We start from the raw sequence: 14,603 nt of genomic DNA, 5'->3' as shown, positions 1-14,603 counted from the left end.
GAACTAACCCTTTAATACAGACAGTGTTCCAGACGCTACTGTTAGTTGCTGTGTGAACGAGACATTTCAAGACTCCTGTAAGTAAATGCGGTTGTCAATCCCAAAAACGGACAGTGTGAACGTGGCCATAAAGCCGTGTTTCCACCACAGGAACTTTCCCCAGGAACTAGGGACTTTGGAGTAGTATTCAGCGTGTTTCAACCGCAGGGACTGAACTTCCCCCTCAGAAAGTCCCTGCTCATGAGTACTGTTTTCAAAGTTCAGGAACTTTTGGGGATGGCACTTGGTTGAGTTCACACACCATTTTGATTGGTTGACTGTACGTAGCTTCTTTATTTTCAACCCCTATTTTTAAAAGTCTGTTGTGTGCATGCAGTAAGAGTTGTTTGTTATTCGAATCAACATTGGAGTTAAAAAAATATGACCGATGGACCAACGCTTTATTAAGTTTATATGCGGAGGACGAAATCCAGCGGGAACTGGAAAGTCACGTGCAGTCCTGCGTCACCGGACTAATTTGCCTAATCTTCACGGTACTTTAGACCACAATGGAAATACAGACAGCAGCAGGTCTGGGGAGAAAAAAGGTTCCTGGGAAAAAAATTCCTGGGACAAATTGTTCCGGGTAATTTCTGTGACTTAAAGTCAACATAAAAAAATGTACAGATACCGAAATGCATAAATGTCCATATTCACACCATTGCACTCGTCTAGAAATCACGTATTAGGTTTAGTCTAATAGATTGCATTTGTGAACACTAAACTCACAGTGGATCAGGATGTGAATGTGTAATATTCCCAGAACCACAGTGGATTACTTCCAATTAACTTCACCAAATTAGATACACCATATTCATTTTAGGCTGTCTGATTAGCATTCCTATTAATACCACAAGTGACAAGTGTATGGTTCTTTTAGGAAAAGGCCCTTGTGTTTTAGCCAAGATAAACAGGTTAGGCCGAAAGGAGGCATTGTGAGCTGCTAGCATTAATTGCAATCGCTGTTTGCGGTATTGGTTTGTTATTTTCCAACCTGTCTAACAAGCTAGTGTACTGAACCCCTGGGTAAAGAGCAACAGCGGAGAGACCATCCGAAGGAAAAAGTCCTCACACGCAGCTTGATTTGACGTCTTCGATCTATGAGACAAACCATTAGACCATATGCTCATCTGTTTCCATCGTAACCTCAGCCTCAATCCATTACCTTTGAGCCCTCTCCTTCATTTCCACCTGGTGATTCACACTCTTAAACACCAATTTAACCAAAGCTAGCTATGCTAATCAAGTCCCAGTGGGCGGAAACTTCAGCTAAGCTTCTTCCCAACACTCCAAATGAGTGATCTTCTTGCATTTTTTTACTTCAGTTCTCTCAAACTCCTGTGTTTCGCTAACCTCATGAGCTCTTTGAGCATTGCACACTCTCTGTTTACTAAAAGCTCACAATGCCACAAGGAGTTAGCATTCCTTTGACAGCGTTTAGACAAAGCACAACACACCTAGAGAGCTTTTCAGTATTCCCCACTCTAAGCCAGACCAATTTTACACCCTAGCACCCAGCCTGTCAGATGGTGGCTAAATCCGCCTTAATGTTACAGGTTTAAAAAGACAATCCCATGGATTTAATAGCAGTGGTGGAAACAGAACTCTGGGTACTTGTTTTGGGAACTCTTAACAATGGAAGACCTTATCTTGGGGTCCAAACTAAGTTACGCTATAACATTTTCAGACAAAAATAGCATGGATTGTAAAGGGATAGATCACCCAAACATGTTGACTCATGTCGTTTAAAACCTCTATGACTTTCTTTCTTCTGTGGAACACAAAAGTAGATATTTTGAAGAATGTTGGGGTCCAATGTTGTCAATGTTTGTATGGACCCCAACATTCTGCAAAATATCTCCTTTGACTTTCACTGTATAGACAAAACATTTATGTTCCACGGAAAAAAGCAAGTCATACAGGGTTGGAATGACATGAGGGTGAGTAAAAGATGTCAGAATTTTCAAATTTGGGTGAATTATCCATTTATTTAATCTTATGTTCCTTTAAAGATAACATGAAATCAAAATGCTATGGAGTCAAATTAATGCCTTAAAGTTTTGCACAAAAATAAAGTTTTGCAAAACGAAAAAAAAAAAAAAAAAAGAACTGAGCAATAAAAAAATGTTTTGCAAACAAAAATAAAGAATACAAATTCAACCCCCCCGGTGGGCGTGGTTTTCAGATTATAATAAACGTGCTCTGTCTCTATGCTTGATCTGTTCTGTTGCGATCTGCGTCTCCTGCCGATGACGTGTTTCGCGGGGGCGTGCCTCCGTTTCTTGACTCCACCCCCATGTCAAACCAGTGCCATAAAGAGAACCGCGCAGAAAAGTGCAGCGCAAAGGAAAATTGGTATCGTGAGCGCACGCTTGGCTGAAACGCAGAATAAAATGAGCGTTGCAAATGATTTAGTAGGTTTGAGCATGAAAAATATGTGGCAAAGATAAAATAGGATTACAGCTGTCATTGATTTTTGTAATTGATTATATTTTTATTTTTGCACTACGTTATTTTATTTTGCAATTTATTATTTTTGTTTGCAAAACTTATTTTTTTCCGCTCAATACTTTATTTTTCCTTTGCAATTCTTTATTTTTGTTTGCAAAACATTTTTTTATTGCTCAATTCTTTTTTTTGTTTTGCAAAACTTTATTTTTGTGCAAAACTTTAAGGCATTAATTTGACTCCATAAAATGCACTCAATTTATTTCCTTAAAACACGTTCATTGATGCATTTTTTCCAAAAAAATAAATATAATAACTCGCCTTTTGAGCTGACAAGACCATAAATAATGTTAAGCAAAAACCAAATAGCTATTTAGGAATAATTTTGGATTTCTGTTGTAAATAATGTAAATAATCGTTACAATACTTAGCAATTTATTGCTGGTTAATATTAAAGGGTTAGTTTATGTCATTAATGACTCACCCTCATGTCATTCCACACCTGTAAGACCTTCGTTCATCTTCAGAACACAAATTAAGATATTTTTGATGAAATCGACTCGTCCATAGACAGCAATTTAACCGACATTTTCAAGGTCCAGAAAGGTACATTGTTAAAATAGTCCATGTGACTACAGTGTTTCAACCTTAAGTGGCGAGAATTGTGCGCAAAAACAAAACAAAATTAACGACTTTATTCAACAATCTAATTTTTCCCTGTCAATATCCTTACATAGTTATCGCAGTAAGCACAGTGAAGGCTTCCATGTTTATGTCCGAATGCCGTCTCAGTATTGGCCAAAACTGATCACGTGATCAGCACGACACGTGCGTGTGATGCTGACGCAGGAGCCGGCCAATAACGAGTCAGCGTTCTGACGTAGAACCTGGAAGTGCTGGATGTAAACAATGTATGAGAATGACACAGAGGAGAAGATATTGTTGAATAAAGTTATTTTAGTTTTGTTTTTGTATAAATATATATACAGTACAGTCCAAAAGTTTGGAACCACTAAGATTTTTAATGTTTTTAAAAGAAGTTTCGTCTGCTCACCAAGGCTACATTTATTTAATTAAAAATACAGTAAAAACAGTAATATTGTGAAATATTATTACAATTTAAAATAACTGTGTTCTATTTGAATATATTTCACAAAGTAATTTATTTCTGTGATGGCAAAGCTGAATTTTCAGCATCATTACTCCAGTCTTCAGTGTCACATGATCCTTCAGAAATCATTCTAATATGCTGATCTGCTGCTCAAGAAACATTTAATGTGTACAATTGTACAAAATATTTGTGTACAATATTTTTTTTCAGGATTATTTGATGAATAGAAAGTTCAAAAGAACAGTGTTTATCTGAAATCTAATTTTTTGTAACATTATAAATGTCTTTACTGCTACTTTTGATTGATTTAATGCATCCTTGCTGAATAAAAGTATTCATTTCTTTAATTTCTTTTCAAAAAAATAAAAATAAAAATTCTTACTGACCCCAAACTTTTGAACGGTAGTGTATAATGCTACAGAAGCTTTGTATTTCAGATAAATGCTGTTCTTTTGAACTTTCTATTCATCAAGGAATCCTGAAAAAAAAAAAAGTACACAACTGTTTTCAACATTGAAAATAATCATTAATGTTTATTGAGCAGCAAATCAGCATATTAGAATGATTTCTGAAGGATCATGTGACACTGAAGACTGGAGTAACGATGCTGAAAATTCAGCTTTGCATCACAGGAATAAATTACTTTTCGAAATATATTCAAATAGAAAACAGTTATTTTAAATTGTAATAATATTTCACAATATTACTGTTTTTACTGTATTTTTAATTAAATAAATGTAGCCTTGGTGAGCAGACGAAACTTCTTTTAAAAACATTAAAAATCTTAGTGGTTCCAAACTTTTGGACTGTACTGTATATATATTCTTCTATATGTATATTATAATATACATGTATATTTTAAAATAGAGCATTTAATCAGACATTGTAATGCCATCAGATTTTGAAATACAAGAGTCTAAATAAATAAAGTAGCCGGGCTTAATGCTATATGCAAGTGGATTTTCAGATATACATTCTCACTACCAACACATACTCAAATTCCAGTATCTTTTTGACGACAGTCTGTGACACCACCGAGCAGGGCAAGGTGGACAGAAGAGCAACATCGGCTAAAATAGCTGTCAATTCCCTGAGGCGAAAAAACGTAAGCCCTTACTGACACTCAAATGCTGAGTCAGGCCTATTTTGATGCCATATAACACCCATAACCTCTGGAAAAATCCCCCACATGTCCATGATCCTGACCTCATCCAGTATATAATCATCTGTTCACACAGAAAATCTTCTGAAAATGAATGTCACGTCTCTGTCTGCACACCTTTAAAACGCTACATTTGTTCATTAGAGGGATTTCGCAGCACTGAGTGAACTTAACATGAGAGAGAAATGTATTAATGGTGCAGAGTAGAGGAGCCAGGTGGGTATAAGGGACTCAAATAAAAACGAACTTTTGAGATGCATCGAAAGTACAAGAGTGATTTCAACTTTTTTTTACTCGCAGGTACAAAAAGCCTTCAGAGTGCTCTTTGGGCTACATCTCCTTCTCCCCGGCACTACCTCTCTCTAACTAATAAATGACTTGAAGGAAATTTGCCATTAGAAACTCTTTCAGCCCACTCTAAGTGCTGATTCGTTGGGAACAGAACCCCTGTGTATTAATGCACGATTCTTTTTTTCACCTCAAGTCCATTTCATTTATTTTTTCCAAGCACCTGCTGTCTGCCAAGATTATCTTTTGCATTAGTAAATGAGCTTTTTATTCTTTCTCTTTGTTTCCCCCCTCTTCGTTCAGCTGTGTGCCTCAGGAGCCACCTTTGCGAAGCTTCAATACTGATTTCCTCCAGGCGTACTGTGAGACTTGAGTTCACATGAGATTGTTTTTCCACAAACAAACTTTTCATTTTCTTCTTCTGTCAATCATAATCATCAGTGCAGTGCTAACTGCAAAACAAATGCCAGCGCGCACACAAACATGCAAATGAATGCACACGCAATACATGCTGCTTATCATAACTTAAAAGTAATAATGAATGCATCCATCCAAAAGTGCCTCTCTTTTCTTGTATCATCTAAAAAAAAATATTATTGGCGGCGTATTCTGAATGTGCCCTATCGGTAAGTAATTCAGCAGAGTTCAGAGAAAAAGAGAGGCAAAAGGCAAGAGAAACCGAGACAGGCTGACACAAACATGACTGACAGGTGCATATGAGGTGTTTGTAATGCGAGTCTGACCGGCGTGAGGTCCTCCATACAGATGGGCAGCTCTCGCAGCGTGAGCAGCAGGTCCAGGCGGGCGCTCAGGTTCGGGATGTTACACATCTGAGGAAGAGGTGATATGTCATAAAACAGCCTAGACAATGTCACCAAGATATGCAGCAACACCTTCACACGTGCTCAGTTTGGTTCGTACGGGTGAATCTCACAAATAGAAAATGAAAAAATCCAGGTCTTATTTCACACCAAAATCAAAGCGAACAATTATATATTTATATGAGTATACTTTAGGACCCACTTTACAATAGGATTCTACATGTTAAGCATGATGCATGCACTGTAAAAATTTTCAGGATTTGTTATCACAACAATTTTTCTTTTGTCAAATCAACTTTAATAATGTGGTTCAGATAACATAATATTTTCAGTTTCTGTTGATGAAACTAATCGCATTCATTGTATTAACTGAAATTTTTATGAACTTAAAATTAAGACAACTAGGTAACTTACTTTTTTAAGTTAAACCAACAATTCTTTTTTTACAGCATAGGAATCATGAAGTACACTGAATAATACATTTTTATAGCATTTATTAATTAATAAACTAAATGTTAAAATATATATATGTAAAGATATTTTTGCATCTTGATGCATTTTTTCATGACAATTAAGTGAAAATGTATTTATTTTTTCATTCACATTACTTTTAATAGTGATTGTCTTTATTGTAATACAGTATTAGAGGCAAAAATGATGTAACACAATTATATTTTTATTAAAATCAGTAAATTAGGTGGTACAACAAACACGTATGTATGTTTAAGTACTTTTCCATTTAAAAAATATATATACTTTTTCACATTATGGTAATGAAAAAGATTTTTTTGCATAATGCATTTTTTTTGTTGCATTTTTTATGCATTATTTGCATTGAGGATTTGGGAAATCAGCTTAATTTTCATGAAAATAATGTCACAATGCACAAAAACCACAATGATCATTAAATAGAACATACTTTATAATTTTAGTCTTTTGATTTTGGGGTCAAATATGACATGTTTTTGCCAGAGATTCAGTCATACACATTCAACAGGTTCCCAGATATCGGCTGAAATACAACAAATGATGTATTGCCCTCAGGTTAGATACACACATATATATATTTCAAGGTAAAGACATTTATATTTTACATGTTTTATGTATTATGTATCTCAGATATCTGATGCATTTTAAGTGACCACCACTGCTGGAAGGTGCTCCGGTAAGATATCATTATGCAGGGCTCATTATCCAGGAACTATGTTTGCAGAAATTTGAGAAACACTAAAAATCACTTCTATAAATCCCAGTCTCAAACTTTTGGAATGGACTGGCACTTTGATTAACGCATCACAAATGCCATGTCCATGGTTGTTAAAATTACTAAAGATTCCTCTGAAACAGAAGACAGCAACTGCTAAATTCTCATATAAAATCCCTTTATTCATTTGCAGTGTGAAGATGAAGGTTAAGAATTCAAACCAACAGCTGTCAAATTAAATCCCCGCATGGATTTTTCACATAATGAGGTTCGGAAGAATTCCATGCACTTAGACACATGAAAACATGACTCTGCACACATAAGCCGACCTAGCCGACTGACTAGATGGCCCAGAATCTTTAGGTAATGCATAATGCAGACTAATATACATGAGAGATTTCGAACCAACACATGAGAATCTACATATAAGTGGGAATGGTTCACAAACAACAAAACCGTGTGGGATGCTTTTAGAAAATGCAGAATAATACTAATTAATGTCAACAACAATGTCTGGATGAAACTCAGACATATTCACCCCAAAAGTAAAATAAATAAAATAAGAATGTATATTTTGCAATTGAAACTTGTTTTGCACCATTATTAATTTAGAATTGTGATATTTTCTACAATTTTCTCTAAACGGCAATGCAAAAAAATTGATGACACAATTCTTAGCATTTATAAAGTACTTACTAAAGTACTTGCATCATATATTTACAAAGACGGTGGTACATGATATAAATTTCTTAAATGTTGATTTGAAATATACACACACATATATATACTCTGTTGCATCTGCGGGCCAATGAGCTTGCTGCTCAACATTTAAATAGTTGGTCTGCATATCCTATAGCAATTTTCAGCATTCAAAGTTCCTCTGAAACCCTCCAACTTCCCCAGCTCCACCTGTATGTATAGTCCTTATATTACCATGCTTAAACTCTTCCGAGTGTTGTCATGATATATATATATATATATATATATATATACACTGAACAAAATTATAAATGCAACACCTTTGTTTTTGCCCCCATTTTTCATGAGCTGAATTCAAAGATCTAAGACTTTTTCTAATGACTTCAATGAAATTCATTTTTCCGGACATTCTTTCTCATTACAAATCAACGACTTCTACACATAATTTTAATACCATTTTGCACTATGTTGATATATGATGTTCTAAAATCATGCCAGAATAAAAAATATATACATTTATTACATTTTAAGATATTTTAATCACAAATGAAATGGCTGTATTGGCCTTTGGACGGTTAAACCAAATGACCTTTTGATACTTCAAAATCTTTAAAATACCTTTATATGTAGAAAAATATAATTAAAAGCTTTTGGATTCAATAAAAGAGATCCAGTTGTACTACCTTACATACTTTGGATGTCATATCTTTTATTATTATTATTATTATTAAGGCCTTTGGACAAAAAAAATGGCCCGTCACATCATTGACCCATATATATATTTTATATATATATATATATTTTGTATATGATAGAAATAATTTAATATTTGATTGTCATGAAAATAATGTGATAATGCAAAAACAAAATCTTACTGTAAAAATTTAGGCTTACTTTTTATGCAGGATTTTTTTTTTTTTTTTGCATTAAAGTATGCTGAAATATGATAACATACTTTTTGTTTTAATAATCAAAAGTTGCATTATTTAAAGAAGATATCTGAAGAAAGAGGAATTTGAAATAGACATCACGTGACTATCACATTAGCTCCATTATTTCAGCGATTAACCAGAGCGTGATGTCTTTACCTCCATCATGTACTGGTCCACCACATGCAGTTCAGTCACGTCTCCTTTGTGCGATTTATACATCTCAATGTCATCTGCGGTGGGCACATATCTGATGAAGAACACAACAAATGAAAACATGGCAAAGCACTGAAATGCCTGCCCTAATTTATTTTACATCGGTCCAACCTCTCTGCTTCATAAATACTTCACAGATGCCCATTTGAAGCGTGCACAATTCTAAAAGGATGTCACACAACCCTTGTTCCTTTTTTACAGGTCGACTGCCTAGCAAGCCTATTTTCTTCGACAAGATTGCCTCTTTTTCTCTTTGCATCTCTCCATCTAGTCCTCTGAAAAGGGTGCATGCTACTCTGATTTCCAGTGGCCCGAGGAACAGAGGTTGATTAAAAGCCAACTTGCAGTCAGCTTGTATAAAGTGCTCAGGTAGTTGATGTTTGGCTGTTCCTGTTTGAACTCAGCTCACCTCCAAAATAGACCTGTGTTCAGGTCATTTTAGTGTGTTTCAAATCCATACCACACTGACTATTTCATGAGCCCAAGGATGTTCCGATGGAGAAACTACAGCCACCTACCATTAATATTGCAGTTTCTGCTGGGACCATCTCGATTAAGATTGTATTCAAAAGCCCATGTGGCCTCACTTAGATATCCGTCGTATTTGGCTAAATAAATATAAATCTCTCAGTAGGTACATTAGATTATGCCTCCCGCATGCAGGTCGGCCTCCAGCAGTCATCTAAGGATGTTTCTTGCAGTCAAATGCAGAGGAGAAAGCATTTCTCCAGCTTCCCTCAGGGCAACTCAATAGTTTTCTTTTCCTCAAATACATCAGATAAAAGTTTTATAAGCAGGCCGTTCTGTTAAGAGAGCCTGGCATATGTTCTTTTATATTAGCATTGAAAGAAACGCCATGGTGTCTTCCTTAACATGAACTGCCCTCTCGTGTCTCTGTGGTCTTCATTACATCCACCACTGGAGTATCTTTCAAAACACAGACCTCACTCTGTTCTTTCACATTTAACTGTGGTCTGCTGATCTCAACCGCTACATTTTCATTTATATTTTATAAAAGGGTCATTGACTGATAACATGGACAAGAATCTTTTTTCAGTGTGCATGCATGTATAGTGGGATGTGTATATACTCTTATATACTCTTAAAAAAACTCTTAAAAAAAATAAAATATTTTGTCTATTCTGGACATAAAAGTGCATAAAACCATCAAATAAATATAAAATGTGTTTAAAATTTATTTCAATGGTATAATTTAGCATCTCACACTGCTAAACTGCTGTTCTAAAGTCAGTAAGAGAGTTTTTTTAAAGAAATCAATATTTTTATTAAGTAAAGATGCATTCAATTGATCAAAAGTGAAATAATGTTACAAAAAAATCTATTTCAAATAAATGTATCACGCTTTCCAAAAAAAAAAAAAATAAATAAATATGCATTGCTAATATTAAGAAATGTTTCTTGAGCAGCAAATCAGCATATTAGAATGATTTCTGAAGTATCGTGTGACACTGAAAACTAGAGGAATGATGCTGAAAATTCAGCTTTGCATCACAGGAATAAATTGCATTCTACACAAAAATGTACACTAAAATAGAAAACGGTTGTTTTAACCCTTGAGGGTCAATTAAAAAAAGTTTCACATAGGCCTATAGTGGACAAAAATGTCCATGTCAAAAAAGCACAGAATTAAGTTTGGTCTCGTTTTAAAGACCCTTGGCAGATTATTGTTGAAGAAAAAAAGTTATAAAGGTTTAAGTTTATGAGGAACATTATTTTAAATAAAATATATATTTTATGAAACCTGTTGAACTCTAAAACTGCTAGAAAATCAAAGCCATTAATCTAAACAAGTTGTGTTCCAAATTTGAGGTTGATATCTCATAAAATGAGCTTTCAGTAAGATTTTGTTTGGATGCAGTACCAAATTTTCCCCATTAGATGCCAGCAAAACTCCACTGGTACACACAGTGGTTGGGTTTGTGATTGGCAGTTTGATTGGCAAAGTTTTTCTCTTCGAAATATTACAAGCACACACACACAATTTTTTTTATAACACGCATATATACAAACCACACTCTGACATCCATACCAATTATAGCTGCATAATTTATCCAACTGGCTCTATAATATGCATAAGGAGAAGTCGGGAGTAAAGCGAGTATTTGCTTTATGGGTCAAACTTGAGAAAAAGGCACCATCTGGTAATTTTTTTTTAATTTTGAAGCCTTGCCAACAGAATGAAAGCCTACTAACAAAGATTGTAATATTTTATAGTTAAATGGCCCCTGGATTAAAAAATGCCATTTTAATGGGTTTCAATGGGGACTTTTTTGTCCTTAAGGCCCTGAGAGGAACTATTTTTTGTACCTAGTGCAAAATAGATTTTTTAAAGGAAATGGGGGTAAAATGGTAAAATTCCAATAAACACCTGAGCCAAAATATATGCAGTTAGCATTAACACAGGCAAAATGATCAAAAAAACAAAACTGAAAAAGACAAAAATGTCCATAAGGTCGCACAAGGGTTAAATTGTAATAATATTTCATAATATTACAGTTTTACTGTATTTTCGATAAACGCAGCCTCGGTGAGCATAAGAGACTTCAAAATCTTTAAAAAATCTTACTGACCCCAAACTTTTGAATGGTATTGTATCACTGCTCAACTTGTCATATAAACTTACCAAAGATAAAAATAGCTAACAAGCTAATAAACACAAAACAATGAACTGAGGCAGACAAAACTGTGCATTGTTCTACCAGGTATACTTCAAATATAATTTGACAAGAAATATGATAAATTCAGTGTTTTGCTATCAGACTGACATACTGAAGAGGTTCCTTAAAGTCGTCACTGTAAAAGCAAACAGTGGAATTATTTAAATGAAATGAGTTTGTCAGTCAAATAATAACGAAAGTTAATTGAAAAAAGTTGTGTGAACTCAAAATTATATTGTAGTAAGCTGAACTTAATATGATAGGGTTGAGTTGCAGCAGATTTCTAATTCCCAGCAAGCTTTGTGTCAGACTGTATAAATGAATGTTGAAATATTGAAGATAAGTGTTATTTTGTGTGTTAACAAGATTAACATAGGGAGACATAAGATAGTGTTTAATGTTGTGTAATGTTGGGATTTACGGGGGGTTTGTTATGTTAGTTTTGTAGGGTTACCATTGTGGTGAAGTGTAGAGCATGTGGTTAGGCTGAGGATGGGCTGCAAAACTCTTAAGATCATATATACTGTATGTTGTTTGATTCTATACATGCAAGTACATAATGACAGTCTCTTTGATAGTTATAATAGCATGTGTTATTTGCTACAGTATCTAACATTTAACCAAGATCTGAATGTGATATATGATACGGCATCTTTACAACATGGCACTCTTAAAGAGAAGCTGAAAAAGCCAAAGTCAAAGACATCAGTCTGTATGTGTTCACAGACCAACAATTAATCAATACACATTCAAGACATGAACTATTGTGTCAGGTGTGGAGTCTGGCAGGCTGCTTTGTCTCCATGTATCTCTTACCTCCTGAGAGAGGCAATATGCTCGTCTGAGAGACCCCCTTCCTCTTCATTTATAATCAACAATTTGTCCTTGAGATCTTTTGGATGCACAGGGAAACTTTTGAGGAAAATATCTGTGGGGACAATACACATTTAAAAAATTACACACACACACACACACACATTCAGTCTTGAGCAACTCTTGAAACAACCTCTCCTGACAGCACCTGCGATGAAAAACTCCAAGCGCATTTTGAAGACAAAAGGGTTGTGTGCTTAATTACCTCTCTATACATGATCCAGGGAGAGCCAGATGCATGCTGATTTGCATTGTACAAAACCTGAATTGATGGGAATTTCATTTTACCTAATAAACCTAGCTGTGCTGAAGTTGCAAACAGAAAAAAGGTATAAATAATGGGAGCTGTGGCGGCTGGGATGACGCTCATTACAGCAACATATTCATACTTTGATTGAGTGGCACCAGGTTCAAGGGTACAATTACAATGTTAAGCCTCTTTTTCCTGTTTCCACCAAGTTGCAAAACAGAGAAAAAATTGGCATTCAATCCAGTATGAAAGGAAGGTTCTTTCATAGCATATATGAAGCAAATCTTGATCTTCTTGATTTCATCAATTCTTATAAACATGGGAGGCCATGTAAAAATCATAAAAAACGTAGAGTATTTAGCATTCATGATGCCCACTTTGATATTTGATAAGGTGAAAATGAAGGGTGGATGTTGAATTTACTCGCTGACAATTCGAACGTGAAAAGTGCGCATTTTAATATCAGAATTTGCAGTATATTTCTTTGTAAAAAGAAAACAAATGTAAATACTACTTCACGTGAGCTTGATGATTAGTTTATTCTGAACACTCACATACCCAATTATAAAAAGGTGTGCACACTTAAGCAGTTAATTACAAGTTTTTTTCTCTCTGAATTGTGTCACTTTGGTTTACAGTGGCGTTGCATATGTTGTAATTTTTACATAAAAAATGCAAAAGATCTGCTTTGATTTATCCTTTTGTTTATCTCAGATATGCTGTCATCACCCAAAAATGAAATTTCTGTCATTAAGTACTCACCTTCATGTTGTCCCAAACCCGTAAGACCTTTGTTTGTCTTCGGAACACAAATTAAGATATTTTTGACAAAATCCGAGGGTATCTGGTACACACATAGACACACAACGACATTGCACCTTTTGAGGTCCAGAAAGGTACTAAAGACATCGTTAAAACAGTCAACGTGACTACAGTGGTTCAACCTTAATATTATGAAGTGACGAGAATACGTTTTGTGCGCAAAAACAAAACAAAAATAAGGACTTTATTCAACAAAGTCGTCTGTCATACTGCTACGCTATTTTCATTGCAGAGCTTTAGTGTTTACGGCGGCTCAGTATTGGCCGTCTCTGGTCATGTGAGCAGCACGACACAAGCGCGTGATGCTGACGCAGGAGCCAGCCAATACTGAGCCGCCATTTGGATGTAAACACTGAAGCTCTGCAACGAAAATAGTGTAGCTGATTTCATCAAAAATATCTTAATTTGTGTTCAAAAGATGAACGAAGGTCTTGCAGGTTTGGAACGACATGAAGGTGATTTTTGGGTGAACTAACCCTTTAATGAATATAAATATAATATTTTAATAATTTGCTTCAGTACAATGACACTTTCAAAGCTAATTATTTATTTTTTGGAAACAACTGTTTAAAAAATCACAAATCCTATACTGAAAAAAATAATAAATGAGGGAGAATAACATCTTCACTTGCATTAACATATAATTTTGTACTTGTGCTATTATGTGCCATTTTTGTAAAATTATATGCTGTCCTTATTTCCCAGGTGTGTGATTGCACTGAAAACAGCCAGAGCTGTAGGAACTGACGGGGACTTCAGACTACAGTTCCTCACTCATGATTTCAGTAGCTCACCACCAGCTGAACAGCCAAACCCCTATGAAGTCTTCAAGCAGTAATTGCGGCTCTAATCATGGGTTTTCAATTAGCGATATATTTTCTTCACGGGTGGTATATGCAGTGGGAGCAAAAGAGTTCAAATACATTGAAATGGGATGCTATGATACAGCTGTTGAATTCAGAAATAGGCAAACCTTTTTGTTTTATTTATAAAGACTGTGGACTCAAGGGGTGATGTTCACTTTAAAGCTATTAGCTATAGCTCTAAGAAAGACTGAAAGATC

General features: G+C 35.0%; 1 protein-coding gene across 1 annotated transcript in view; it reads right to left on the bottom strand.

Annotated features, from left to right (window-relative positions):
- LOC125260250 (formin-H) overlaps nt 1–14,603 on the bottom strand; it is a 50,665-nt gene that overhangs the window by 21,609 nt on the left and 14,453 nt on the right. Inside the window, exons 3-5 of the mRNA XM_048178519.1 lie at nt 12,412–12,523; nt 8,861–8,951; nt 5,792–5,878 (exon numbers count right to left, since the gene is read on the bottom strand). Coding sequence (XP_048034476.1) covers nt 5,792–5,878; nt 8,861–8,951; nt 12,412–12,523 — 290 coding nt within the window. The remainder of the gene's footprint in view (nt 1–5,791; nt 5,879–8,860; nt 8,952–12,411; nt 12,524–14,603) is intronic.

This window comes from Megalobrama amblycephala, linkage group LG24, assembly GCF_018812025.1.
Source record: "Megalobrama amblycephala isolate DHTTF-2021 linkage group LG24, ASM1881202v1, whole genome shotgun sequence".
Taxonomy (NCBI): domain Eukaryota; kingdom Metazoa; phylum Chordata; class Actinopteri; order Cypriniformes; family Xenocyprididae; genus Megalobrama; species Megalobrama amblycephala.
The sequence above is the reverse complement of the archived record's forward strand: the minus strand, read 5'-3'. Positions and strand labels throughout refer to the sequence as shown.